This window comes from Neophocaena asiaeorientalis, unplaced genomic scaffold, assembly GCF_003031525.2.
Source record: "Neophocaena asiaeorientalis asiaeorientalis breed wild unplaced genomic scaffold, Neophocaena_asiaeorientalis_V1.1 scaffold577, whole genome shotgun sequence".
Classification (NCBI taxonomy): domain Eukaryota; kingdom Metazoa; phylum Chordata; class Mammalia; order Artiodactyla; family Phocoenidae; genus Neophocaena; species Neophocaena asiaeorientalis.
The window spans coordinates 154,435-166,793 of record NW_020174647.1 but is presented as its reverse complement, the minus strand read 5'-3'; the positions used below and the strand labels follow the sequence as shown (position 1 = coordinate 166,793).

The following is a 12,359-nucleotide window of genomic DNA, read 5'->3' as shown; positions in this document are numbered from 1 at the left end:
ATGAGGCAGTGACAGAGGAAAGGCCAAAAGCAACACCCAGCACACAGCAAGTTCATTACTAGCAGTTCCCTTTCCTTGCCCCAGTTGCTTAGCAGGGAGGGGCAATAGTAAAGGACTAGAATTAGTGCGATGGATTGCTTTCAAATATTTTCATTTTTTAAGAAGGTTCATCTCCTCTATAGAGTTAACACGTTTAGCTATCCAGTCCACAATCGTGCGAGAGCAACTCCAGCCCAGGACGGATGAGCAGCAGTTCTTACCCCTGCCCTTGCCAGCTGCCCTGCTTCTCCTTCAGACCTCTCCCCTCAAAGCACCTGCCCCTGCCCTTCCCTCGGCCCCAGGCTTTCTGGTCCCAGGCTTGTGTTCAACTCCCAGAGCAGCTTCGCCGGGCCAGCGGGATGTTGGGGTAGGCACCCCGTGGCCTTGGGTCTAGGGAGTTCTGGTATAGATCACCCCTTGGAAGAGGCTGCTGCCGAGAACCGCGTGAAACCCTGACTTCCTCTGTGTAGCGCAGGTTCCCGACCACAAGCACCAAAGCAGAGGGGCAGGCAGCACACGGCCAGGCAGCCAGAGTACCAGCCCAGCCATGGTCCCCGAGGTAAGTGCCGCTGTCCAGCCAGGCCAGACCACAGCTCCAAGTGGAGAGCCTAGGACACTAGGGGAACGTCAGGACTGGCCCACAAGCCAGGGCCACCAGAGGGTTGGGTGAATAGGTAGAGAATGCAGGGGTTGTGTAGAAGGAGCACTCTGGACCGGGAATTGGGAAACCACCTTGGCCACTGACTTGTGAATGACCACAGGCGAGACCCCTCCCCTTTCTGGCTTTGGTGCCTCATCCGCGAAACGCATGAGGTTGAGGCTCACCCCTCACGGTCCCCAAGGCTCCCTTCAGCTCTGACTTGGAACTTTGATCTTCCATGCCGGACTGAATTGGCCCCTGGGAGGCCCTCAGCTATGGGGTGGTTTGCAGGGGAAGGGGGTAAGGAATGTTTCTAATAGAGCTTGCTGGGCAAGTCCCCGGCGGGTGGCAGGCTTCAGTGTAGGGGAGGGGAAGGACAGGGGCAGAAAGCATGTGTTTGGGGGCTGCAGTGATTTGTAGAGGGGCCCCATGGGGTGGGGGGCAGGAAGTTGGAGTCCCCAGACAAGGGCTGAGGAGGGAAGAGGAGGGCCAGTGACTGGGAGAGGGGACGGCGGATAGGCGCCAGGGGACCAAGGTGGTGGAACTAGGCATGGCCAGGACGCTGAGGACCATAAGCCATGAAGGAAGGGCAAGCAGAGAGAAGAGGGGGCCGGGAGGGCTCTGGGCACAAGATGGAAGCTCTCCCTCCAGTCCACAGTCCCTGGGCCGATGGGATGACTCAGAAGGGAGAGAGAGAAGCAGCCTTCGAGAAGGGAAGTTACCAGCCCAGCACCCAGGCCGGGCACCGGGAGCTCAGAGGGCGTGGTTTCAGAGGAAAGGCAGGACAGTTTACAGGGTACAGCCCGGGCCTCCAGGCCTGCCTTACAGAGGAGTTGCTTCGAGAAAGCCTCCTCAGACTAAATCTTGAAGGAGTGATGTTTTTTAATTGAAGTGTAGTTGATTTACAATGTTTCAGGTGTACAGCAAAGTGATTCAGTTATGCTTACATATATATCTATTCTTTTTCAGATTCTTTTCCATTATAGATAACCTACAAGATATTGAATATAGTTCCCTGTGCCCTACCGTAGGCCCTTGCTGTTTATCTATTTTACATGTCATAGTGTGTATCTGTTAATCTCAAATTCCTAATCGAAGGAGTGACTTTTAAGGCCTTCACAGGCTCTGTGCCCTCCCTCCCTCCACAGATGAGTGAACGCCAAGAGTTCCAAGCCTCGGAGCTTGCCTTCCTCCTGGAAAACTCTTCCTATGACTACGGAGAAAACGAGAGTGACTCCTGCTGCGCCTCCCCACCCTGCCCGCAGGACTTCAGCCTCAACTTCGACCGGGCCTTCCTGCCCGTCCTCTACAGCCTCCTCTTCATGATGGGGCTGCTGGGCAATGGCGCCGTGGCGGCCGTGCTGCTGAGCCAGCGGGCGGTCCTGAGCAGCACCGACACCTTCCTGCTGCACTTGGCCGTGGCTGACGCACTGCTGGTGCTGACGCTCCCGCTCTGGGCGGTGGACGCAGCCGTCGAGTGGGTCTTCGGCTCTGGCCTCTGCAAAGTGGCGGGTGCCCTCTTCAACATCAACTTCTACGCAGGGGCCCTCCTGCTGGCCTGCATCAGCTTCGATAGGTACCTGAGCATCGTGCACGCCACCCAGCTCTACCGCCGGGGTCCCCCGACCCGCGTGGCCATCACCTGTGTGGCGGTCTGGGGGCTCTGTCTGCTCTTCGCACTCCCGGACTTCATCTTCCTGTCCGCCCACCACGACAAGCGCCTCAACGCCACCCACTGCCAGTACAGCTTCCCGCAGGTGGGCCGCACGGCCCTGCGCATTCTGCAGCTGGTCGCTGGTTTCCTGCTGCCGCTGCTGGTCATGGCCTATTGCTATGCCCGCATCCTGGCTGTGCTGCTGGTCTCCAGGGGCCAGCGGCGGCTCAGAGCCATGAGGCTGGTGGTGGTGGTGGTGGTGGCCTTTGCCCTCTGCTGGACCCCCTACCATCTGGTGGTGCTGGTGGACACCCTCATGGACCTGGGGGCCGTGGCCCGCAACTGTGGCCGAGAAAGCAGTGTGGACGTGGCCAAGTCGGTCACATCGGGCATGGGCTACATGCACTGCTGCCTCAACCCTCTGCTCTATGCCTTTGTGGGTGTCAAGTTCCGAGAGCGGATGTGGATGCTACTCATGCGCCTGGGCTGCCCCAACCAGAGGGGCCACCAGCGGCAGCCTCCGGCTTCCCGCCGGGATTCATCCTGGTCTGAGACCACAGAGGCCTCCTACTCAGGCTTGTGAGGCTTGGGATGGGGGATCCCCCTTTCCCACGCAGCCCGACTCCCCCATTCCAGGCTCCTCCCTCGCTCACTCCCCAGACACACACTCCTTGGAGTCCCCGATGGCCCTGGTACTGCTGGGTCTCCCAGGGAGCCACCCTGCTGGCTCTGGGGGCTGCCCCATCACTGCTCCTTAGCTGCGCAGCCCCCATCCCGCCGCTTCAGAGGTGGCTGCCTTCAGGCCCTTCTTACCTTGGCCGCTCGGAACCCCACCACCCTCCTAATTCAGTAACTAGGCCTCAGCCTTCCCCGTATGCAGGGAGCATGAGGCAAACAGCATAACGGCAGCGGCCTTGGCCGGGCCTCCTGTTCCGCAGTGACTATGGCTGTGGTTCCCGAGACCTCTGTGTTTGCTCACTTTGATTTTTATGTCTAAAACTCTGCTTCAAACTTTTCAATAAACAAGCTAATCAGGACCAGGGTGTGTTAGCGCATCATTGCAGCCAGCCCTGCCCAGGCTCTGGGGATGCACTTCCTGCTTCTCCTTGTCTGCCCCTGGGTCTGTGCCAAACAATGCTGCCTCTGTCTCTGTCTCCCCTCCTCTCTGCCCTCCTGGGCACACCTGTCCCTCACAGGGAAGCACCCAGGGACATGGGTACAGGGTAGGCAGTTAGCCAACCCGCCGGCTAGACACTGTCTAGGCATAATTTGGGGAAAGGGCCTTCAGACATAAATAAGACATAGTCCCTGCACTACAGAAGCTTAGGCCAGCAAGGAAAATGTATAGGTGACAATACCAAGCAGTCTACGCCACGAGGCAAATGTGCAGCACATGTTCAGAGCACTGCGGCTGGAGCCATTTGGGAAGCCTTCTTGAATACAGAGAAATGAGTAAGAACTTAAGGGGCAAGTAGTATTTCCAAGGGCAAAGAGAAGGAAAGATGGTATTTCCAGGCAGATGGGAGGGCAGCAGCAAAGGCGGGAAGGCTGGAAACAGCAATGCTTATTGGAGGAATGATAACTGGTCCCAACTGGCTAGAATTAAGGGTTCAGGTAGAGAAAGGGTATAAAAGACTGAAAGTTAGTTTGGGATCAGGTGAGGGTATCATAGGTTACAAGGCTGTAGTGGTCATTCATGTTAGAGGTGACGCAGGCTCTTACTAAAGAGATACAAGTGGGACTGGAAAAAAAGGAGATCGGACGACTTGGCAGTCATTAGCACATAGGCCACCTGGAGGCATGTGTGGGCTGCAGGGAGCATCTTCCCATGGCTATAGCTGGGGTGGAAGTGAGTGGGGGAAGTGACCAGGGCTACTGAGGTAAGGCAGAGGGCTGGACCCTCCCTTTGCAGGGGTGGAACCACTGCATTGTCAGTTCTCCCTAATGAAGTCAGCAATGGGCCATGATCCAGTTTCACAGGCCAGCTGGGCTTTGCTAAGATTGCAGATGTGGCTGGAGGTGGGACTGCAGAAGAGGGACCCAAGGATTTAGCTGCGGGAGCGCGTACCACCCTGTGTACATACCCGATCCCATCTATATCTGTGCTTAGGCTTCAGTTTGTGGCCGCTGAAAGAACACTCTCAGCATCCGCAAAATGAAGGAAGGATGGAAGGCAGATGACAGAATCACACATCCTGCCTATAAAAAAGTATCAGTGATGCTAGACTAGAAAAGATGTTTGAGGCAGGCTGAATAACAAGTCCCCAAATGTCCACACTCTAATCCCTAGAACTTGTGAATATGTTAATACGTTACCTCACATGGCAAAAGGGAATTGAGGCTGCTAATCAGCTGACTTTAAAATAAGATTTTCCTGGATTATCTGGGTGAGCCCAGTGTTATCCCAAGGGTCCTTGAAAGTGAAAGAGGGAGGCAGAAGGGGAGATGATAGAGAAAAGAGATGTCACTGGCTTTGAAGATGGAGGAAGGGGGCCACAAACCAAGGAATGCAAGCAGCCCCTAGAAGGTGGAAAGAGAAGGAAATTGATTCCCCCGCCCAGGGCCTCCAGAGAGGAATGCGGCCCTGCCCACTCCTTGATTTTAGACTTACGAGGTCTGCGCCAGACTTCTGACCTCCCGAGCTGTAAGAGAATACATTTGTGTTGTTTTAAGTCACTAAGCTTGTGGTAATCTGCTTTGGCAGACTGTTTTGGCAGAAACAGAAAACAAATACAACGCTGATTCCAGTCTATATCCCAGACAGCTCCCAAAAGTGGGGAGGTTGTTGAAGTGCTTATGGGCAGTCACAAAAATCCAAGAGAAACCCTAAACGGAGGCTGTTCTTCCAGACACATCCTGGAGAGCTTGAGAGGTCCGGGGTCTTAGACAAAGACCCAAGGGTTTGTTCTGCTCTGGACATGGGTTGTCAATGAACAGACTTTGCTAACAAGTGAGCTGCAGAAAACATTTGTTTATTTTTATTTTATGAACAGTTACATTGTTCAGGTGGCTTCATACAATGTCAAGAGCAGCTAAACTCATGAAACATGTCTGTATTTCACTTCCAGGTAGGTGTAACAGGTTACATCTGACAGCAGCTCTGGTTTTGAAGTACGGTCTTTAAAACTTGTTCTCTTCTCAGCATGCCTCATTCTCTCAACGTGCCACTCTCCAGACATCATTTCTCTTTTGCATTTTGCTCTACATGTTAAAACTACAGCATCTAAATAAGACCCAAGGTAGATCCAAAGTGCTTTTGGGTTATCAGCACAAAATGGCTAGCAACAGAACTCTTAGTGAAGAACAAACAACATTAACAACAGGAAGCTTTTAAAGAAGGATTTAAATTCTAATATTCATAACTTCACAGCATCGAAGATATCTTTCTAAAACTCCTTAGCAATAGATGATTCACCTCACACAAATACATTCTCAGATAACCTCAACGAACCTGGCTTTGTTTTTTGGCAGTAAAATCCTTGCTCAGCTTTCTCATCACATCCCCATGACCTATCCCTGCCGTCTCCTTCCTGACTATTCTGTAATTCTCCTGCACATACTTGGCAAAAGGTCTCACATGGGGCTCAATGGGGGTGCCATCTTTACGAGTTAATGGCAGAAGGACCAGAGAGCCCCGGCACCTGGCACAGATGAAGCGCTCGGTGTTCAATGATCTGCTGTAGCGGCCGACCCTAAGGAGGAAAGAAACACCACACAGCAAACGAATCAGTCACTGTACCTCCGCATCTTCTCAGAGTTGCTGCCCCTGAGCCCACAGCCGGACTTCTTCTGTGGGATCTCAGTAAGTGGGGCACCAGGCAGTGGCCGTGGTCAGGCTGGCTCAAAGAAGGAGAGAATGGACAAAGAAGACATGGAAAGGAGGAGAGAAGTTTTACTCCTCAAGTCAGATAGCCATGTACTTCCTGATAAAACCACTGAGGACTACGTGGAGGCCATAGTAAAAACGTTAAGTGGACAAAGTCTGAGGAGAAGGGTCTTACCTGAATTTGCACTGAGTACACTCATAATGAATCCTGTAGTTAATCTTGTAGTTATGGCAACGGGTGACCTTGGGCAGCTCCGGATGCACCATATTCAATTTTCGGGCATAATACTTCCATGCATCACCATGAGAATCACGGATGCCATCGAGCAGCCAGGAGGCTGCGTGGCATATCTCATGGATCAAAGTATCCCGGAGTCGGTCTTACAAGAGGAATGAAAAGAAATCATGAGGCTTAAACCGATTCCCTTCTGGTCTGTTACCCAACCACCCCTAGACTCTCCACCCCACCAGACACATAAGCGTATGTGGCCAGGCAGGAGTGTTATCGCCCCAGGATTCTGAAGGTGAAATTTCTACCGAATTCAACCCGATTTTATTAATGGCAGAGAGCCTCAGCGGAGCAAGTGTTTTTGGAAAAGCTCCAATGTGCTCTTTTTGTGGGACACTGCTAGAAATACATCCAGCTGAAACCCGGTCGCTGCCCTCCAGGAGCATAAAGTGGGGTTTGGTCAGGAGAAGCTCCGTGGAGAAGCTGGGATCTGAGCTGGGCCCTTAACAATTGACTAGATTGGCAAAATTATCAAGGTCTTTCTAGGTGTGGTAGAGAAGGTGAGCCAAGGTTGGGGTCAGGAAAGCATGTGGTCCATTTTGAAAGCCAGCGGGAAGAAAGCCTGGCTGGAGCACAGGTGGAGTAGTGAGAGACAAGACTGGCCACATGGAGGGGGGCAAAGTACGATGGCCTCGAAAGCCACACTCGAGGCACTGGCAAGCCCAAGGTTTCCTAGCAAGAAACTGCATGGAGCAGGGAGAAAAGTGAGGTGATGAGGGTCCATAGCTAGGCAGAGGCAAAGACAGAGAAGGAATGATAATAGGAGAGTCATTATGAACATCCGGTGATTGGCTAGATATAGGGGACCTCGAACCTCAGTTACTGGGAGGATGGAGATGCTGCTGCTGGCAGTGGGGAGCTGCAGAGAGAAAGTTAGGCCCGGTAGAAATATGGACGAACTGGATTCTTGGTGGTGGTGAGACATCCAATAATAATGTCCTCTAAGCAACACAGAGTAGGCCTGTCCACCCACGAGTGACAGGGAAAGCTGTGACACAGGCGGCCAGAGAACACCAGCACCCAAGAGTAACCTCCCAGTCGCCATATCGGATGTAAGTGCAGCAGGGGAGCTGCCCGGCTCCTGCCATCACCTGCAGAATCGCAGACTTTCTGAGAAATCTCAATCTTAGCATAACGCTCCCTCTTCGGGTATCGAATCTCGCCAGTGGTGCATAAACCAGCAGTTCTCAGCATCTTTTTATTCCAGCCGATGTCAATTTTCTCCGGCATCTGAGAACAAAAAGCAAACAAGAGCGAATCAGAAGGCGGTTCTAAGCAGACCAGAAAATATCAACTCAAGAGTTTTGCAACTCTAACATTCTGGGGAGAATAAAACCTAAGCTGAAGCCCACGTAAAGATGAGACTGTTGCAAGCACGTGAATGCAGGCTCTGTGCTCCCCTGTATGGAGACAAAAGTCGGGGGCAGCCAAGGAGAGAAGGACACTTCTGCTGGGCTAGGAGATGGAGCCCGCGCATGAGAGCCATGAGGCAAAACTAAAACTGCAACTCAGAACACTTAAGGTTCCACTCATCAGAGTTATCTGATGTAACACCACTGTCATCAGGAAGGGCACCAAAGGCTGGGGAACCTTTAGAAAGATCTAAGAACTTTCCCTGCAGGAAGTTTTGTCACCAGAGTCAATAAAGTCTGGAAAACCTCATGACCGCAGGTCTCCGTGCCTCCAAATTCTCTCCAATCCAGTCCACACCACAGGCCACTGACAGAACAACTTCTTTCAGCAGGCACTCCACATCCCATCCATCCCTGGGCAGTTACATCCCATCCCTGGGCAGTGGTGCCTACTGATTTCAATTTAAGTTCCTCCAACCCGACTCCCAAGGCCCTCCATTAACCAGCCCTACGCTAGTTAATGTGTACTGCTCACTATGTCATAGGCCCTGTTCTAGGCACTTCAGGGGCATTCACCTATCCAGGCCTAACGGTAATTCTGTGAAGTAGTAGGTGGTAGGGACTAGGGTACTAGGACTGCCCCTGTTTTACAGATGAGCAAACAGGGGCTCAGTAACTTGCCTAAGGTCCCACAGCTCTTTCCTAGTATCCTTCAACACGAACCCTCTCTTCCAGATAGTCAAGCCTCAACACTTGCCCTCTCCCCCACCACTGTTGTTCTCTCCCCTTACCATCCTTCAAGACCCAGAAGAAGTCTCACTCCCTCCAGGCAATCCTATTTCCCAACCGCTCAGGCTCTCGGTGACTTCTCCCTCTGCTGATCACCTGTGGTAGTAACAGTCTGGACCATATACTGTAACCCACAAAACATTCTGTGTCTTTCACGTATGCATGTCTCAACTCCCCTCCCCATCTAAACTGACACTCCTCAAGGGCAGGAAATATACAATTAGTACATCTGCACACCTTCCAGCTCCCAAGAGAGCTGGGCATACAGCAGGTGCTCAGTAAGTGCTTATTTCATCGAGTCTACCTTTTTATCAAAGACAGAGCTGTTACACAGAGCGTAGATTCTCTGAACCAGTTCATCCTTATTTTGCTTGAAATTCTTTCCAGAATACTGCTTTAAGTTCTCAATGTCACGCAAGAAACACCCAGGTATTTTGCACTCAGAATGCCTGCAAAGGTAAATTCAACTGAGTTTTGTAGAGGGAAAGAAATCAGTAGAAGAAATGCATACATACTGGTCATGTCAAGAGAGACTTAGAGAAGAATTGCTGGTCCCTCTTCCTTCCAGCTCCTGCTACAAGGGCATCTCCTATAAGATTCCATTCATAGCCTTTTTCTCGTCACTCCCCGCACACTGTCAGAGACGTGAAGCCCATGGTTCCAACCTCAACAGGGGTGATCCCACATCTGGATCTGCAGTCTCCACCTCTCTCCTAAGATCTGCGTTTACAACTGCACAGTGCAAATTTCCAACTTACTAACCGGAGTATGTCTCCTGCTAAATGTGTTTAATTGTTCAACTTCTGTTCTAACAGGTTAAAAACCTCCGAGACTTTTTAAATTCATTTTTCTCCCTCACCCCATATTCAACTAGGCACAAAGGCAGACCACTGTCTCCTTCACATCATCTCTTCCAGCCAGCCCCTCCTTTCCACCCTGCTGTCACCATTCTAGGTCAAGTTCCTGTCCCCCCCTCTATGCCTTGCTACTACAGCATCCCGCTGTGTTCCTCACCTCCAGGCTCTTTTTCTTCTAATCCAACCACACACACACACCTCTCTCCAGATTAATTTTCCTAGGCCATGTTCCAATGATGTCCCTCCCTGGCTTTTCACTGACTGTCTGGCCTAACATTCAAGGCCCAGGTCAACCTGGTTCCAACCTCTGTTTCCAGCTATCATTTCTACTCTGGCCAAACTGGGCAACTTAAGTGTTCCCTGGACATGAACCGATTTGTCCATGGCCTAGAATGGCCACACCTCCACCTCTACTGAGACCCACCCTCTGTGGAGCACTTCATCATTTGCTAAGAACTTCCTTTTGCATCATCGTATTTAATCCTCACGACCACCCTCCAAAGAAGCTACTACTATTCTTACCATCTCCACTTTGCACATGACTAAACTTAAGTTCAGAGGTTAAATGACTTACCCAAATTTCACAGACACTGAATCTTTTGACCCAAATCTCACGGTATTTCCATTAGACCACTATTGCTGCCCCATCTTTCAAGGCCTAATTCAAATGCACAAAGAATAGTGCTGAGCCCATAAAAAACTCACACATGTAATACCTATTTATTTAAACAGAAACTTTTTTTTTTAAAGAAGATGTTGGGGGTAGGAGTTTATTAATTAATTTATTTTTGGCTGTGTTGGGTCTTCCTTTCTGTGCGAGGGCTTTCTCTAGTTGTGGCGAGTGAGGGCCACTCTTCATCGCAGTGCACGGGCCTCTCACTGTCGTGGCCTCTCTTGCTGCGGAGCACAGGCTCCAGACGCGCAGGCTCAGTAGTTGTGGCTCACGGGCCTGCTGCTCCACGGCATGTGGGATCCTCCCAGACCAGGGCTTGAACCCGTGTCCCCTGCATTAGCAGGCAGATTCTCAACCACTGCACCACCAGGGAAGCCCCTAAACTGAAACATTTTTATCTTGGCTGGAACAATCCACGAGTCCAAAGAGATGAGCCCACAGAGCTGAAAAGATGATAAACCAGTAGCAAACAGAGGGAAGTGTTTCTGACCTGAACCAGAGACTGAGATTTTGCCAAGACACTCATTAACCCTTAAGTCACAAAATAAAACCCTATGAGAGTTGCCCAGGGTGGAGACAGAGAGAAAGTACCAGAGAAGATATAGGCAGCTAAAGTAACGGACTTTTGCCCCACAGTCTGATAAGGGTGACTAAATATTTCTGCCTCCAATTATTTAGTCCTGAAAGCAAATTTGCATCAGAAAAGGTGGCAGATAAAAACCTAAACCATCTGCAGACCTCAGCAGAGAGCGTGATCCCTGCGTGTGTCTATACTCACATCAAGCAGCTTGTGGCTTAGCAAGCCTTCACTTCAGTGGTAATGCTGCTTTACTGCAAACTGAGTATCTCCACATCAGAGGAACCAACAAGACCCCGGACGCATGCATCAGACACCATGACCAGCAAGCAGCCTGCACAGGAACAATGCTGAGCACAACAGGAAGCCTACAGACTGAAACAGGAAGCAGCAAGGCAACAGAGAAGAGTCCAAACAGGCCAGCCTCCTGATATGAGGCAGAGGACAATGACACAAAGGAGCAGCTTCTTCCTTCATTTGTCACACTCTACCCAAGACACATGCCCCTCAGAGGCAAAGCAGCTTAAATATGGATCTAGGAATCCAGAGAACAAGCTCTGCTGCAAGGGGGCCCATCTAAGACATGACGCACCGAACCGAAGAGAAATGCAGAAACAGAGAGCCTCTCTGCTCAAGTCCAAGTTTCTCTGTTGCCCCTACGCCCGACACATCATTCTTCTTCTCCCCTTAAGATGCAATTATTGGAGTTCCCTGGTGGTACAGTGGTTAAGAATCCGCCTGCCAATGCAGGGGACACGGGTTCAAGCCCAGGTCCAGGAAGATCCCACAGGCCTCTAGAGCCCGTGCTTCACAGAAAGAGAAGCCACCGCAGTGAGAAGCCCGCGCACGGCAACAAAGAGTAGCCCCCACCCGCCGCAACTAGAGGAAGCCTGTGCGCAGCAACGAAGACCCAACACAGCCAAAAATAAATAAATAAATAAATTTCTTAAAAGGAAAACACCATATGTTTAAAAATAGATGCATTTATTGCCCCAAAATACAGGTAAAAAAAGAAACGTACAGTCCTTCAAATATATCCCTTCTTTTGTAAGATAACTCAGATGTAAGTATAAATTACTCCTGAATGCAAAGAAAAACAAAGAAAAGTATGCTCACTATATCATATTTTTAAGAGAAAAAGTGAGAAGTTCTTGGAACCTAAGTGAGAAAATGCATTTTTTTTTTGCTTCCTTTGAGCATTAACATGTCTGTGGTCTAAATGACCTGTTGTTTTCAGTATCAATATAATATCTAACATATAGCTTAATAAAGAGACTATTTATTTCACCCTAACGTTTAAGCTTTAAAAATTTGCAAGAAGGAGCTTCCCTGGTGGCGCAGTGGTTGAGAGTCCACCTGCCAATGCAGGGGACACGGGTTCGTGCCCCGGTCCAGGAAGATCCCACATGCCGCGGAGCGGCTGGGCCTGTGAGCCATGGCCGCTGAGTCTGCGCGTCCAGAGCCTTGTTTCCATCCAGAACACTAGAAAACCCTGGAAGACAATCTTGACTGCCTCCCCCCAATTCCAATGGATGGGAACACACCTGTTCTGCCTTCTCACCATTCCCACTGCCTTTGCTTTTAGTTCAGTGCAAACTGGTGGCCATGAGGCTGCATCTGGCCTGAAAAAAAGGATCTTTAGCTACACATCATTGTTTAATCT

General features: G+C 50.7%; 2 protein-coding genes across 2 annotated transcripts in view; one reads left to right on the top strand and one right to left on the bottom strand.

The window, feature by feature from the left end:
* Positions 1-461: 461 nt before the first annotated feature.
* CXCR3 (C-X-C motif chemokine receptor 3) lies at positions 462-3,370 on the top strand. The gene is made up of 2 exons (XM_024758734.1): positions 462-598; positions 1,828-3,370. The coding sequence occupies exons 1-2, from the start codon at positions 587-589 to the stop codon at positions 2,914-2,916; spliced, it is 1,101 nt and encodes a 366-aa protein (XP_024614502.1). The 5' UTR covers positions 462-586; the 3' UTR covers positions 2,917-3,370.
* Positions 3,371-5,299: 1,929 nt separating this feature from the next.
* The window catches only part of LOC112408886 (acidic repeat-containing protein-like), a 10,887-nt gene continuing 3,827 nt past the window's right edge, over positions 5,300-12,359 (bottom strand). Inside the window, exons 4-7 of the mRNA XM_024758733.1 lie at positions 8,894-9,038; positions 7,540-7,678; positions 6,335-6,539; positions 5,300-6,025 (exon numbers count right to left, since the gene is read on the bottom strand). Of these exons, the coding sequence (XP_024614501.1) occupies positions 5,776-6,025; positions 6,335-6,539; positions 7,540-7,678; positions 8,894-9,038 (739 nt within the window). The 3' untranslated portion in view covers positions 5,300-5,775. The remainder of the gene's footprint in view (positions 6,026-6,334; positions 6,540-7,539; positions 7,679-8,893; positions 9,039-12,359) is intronic.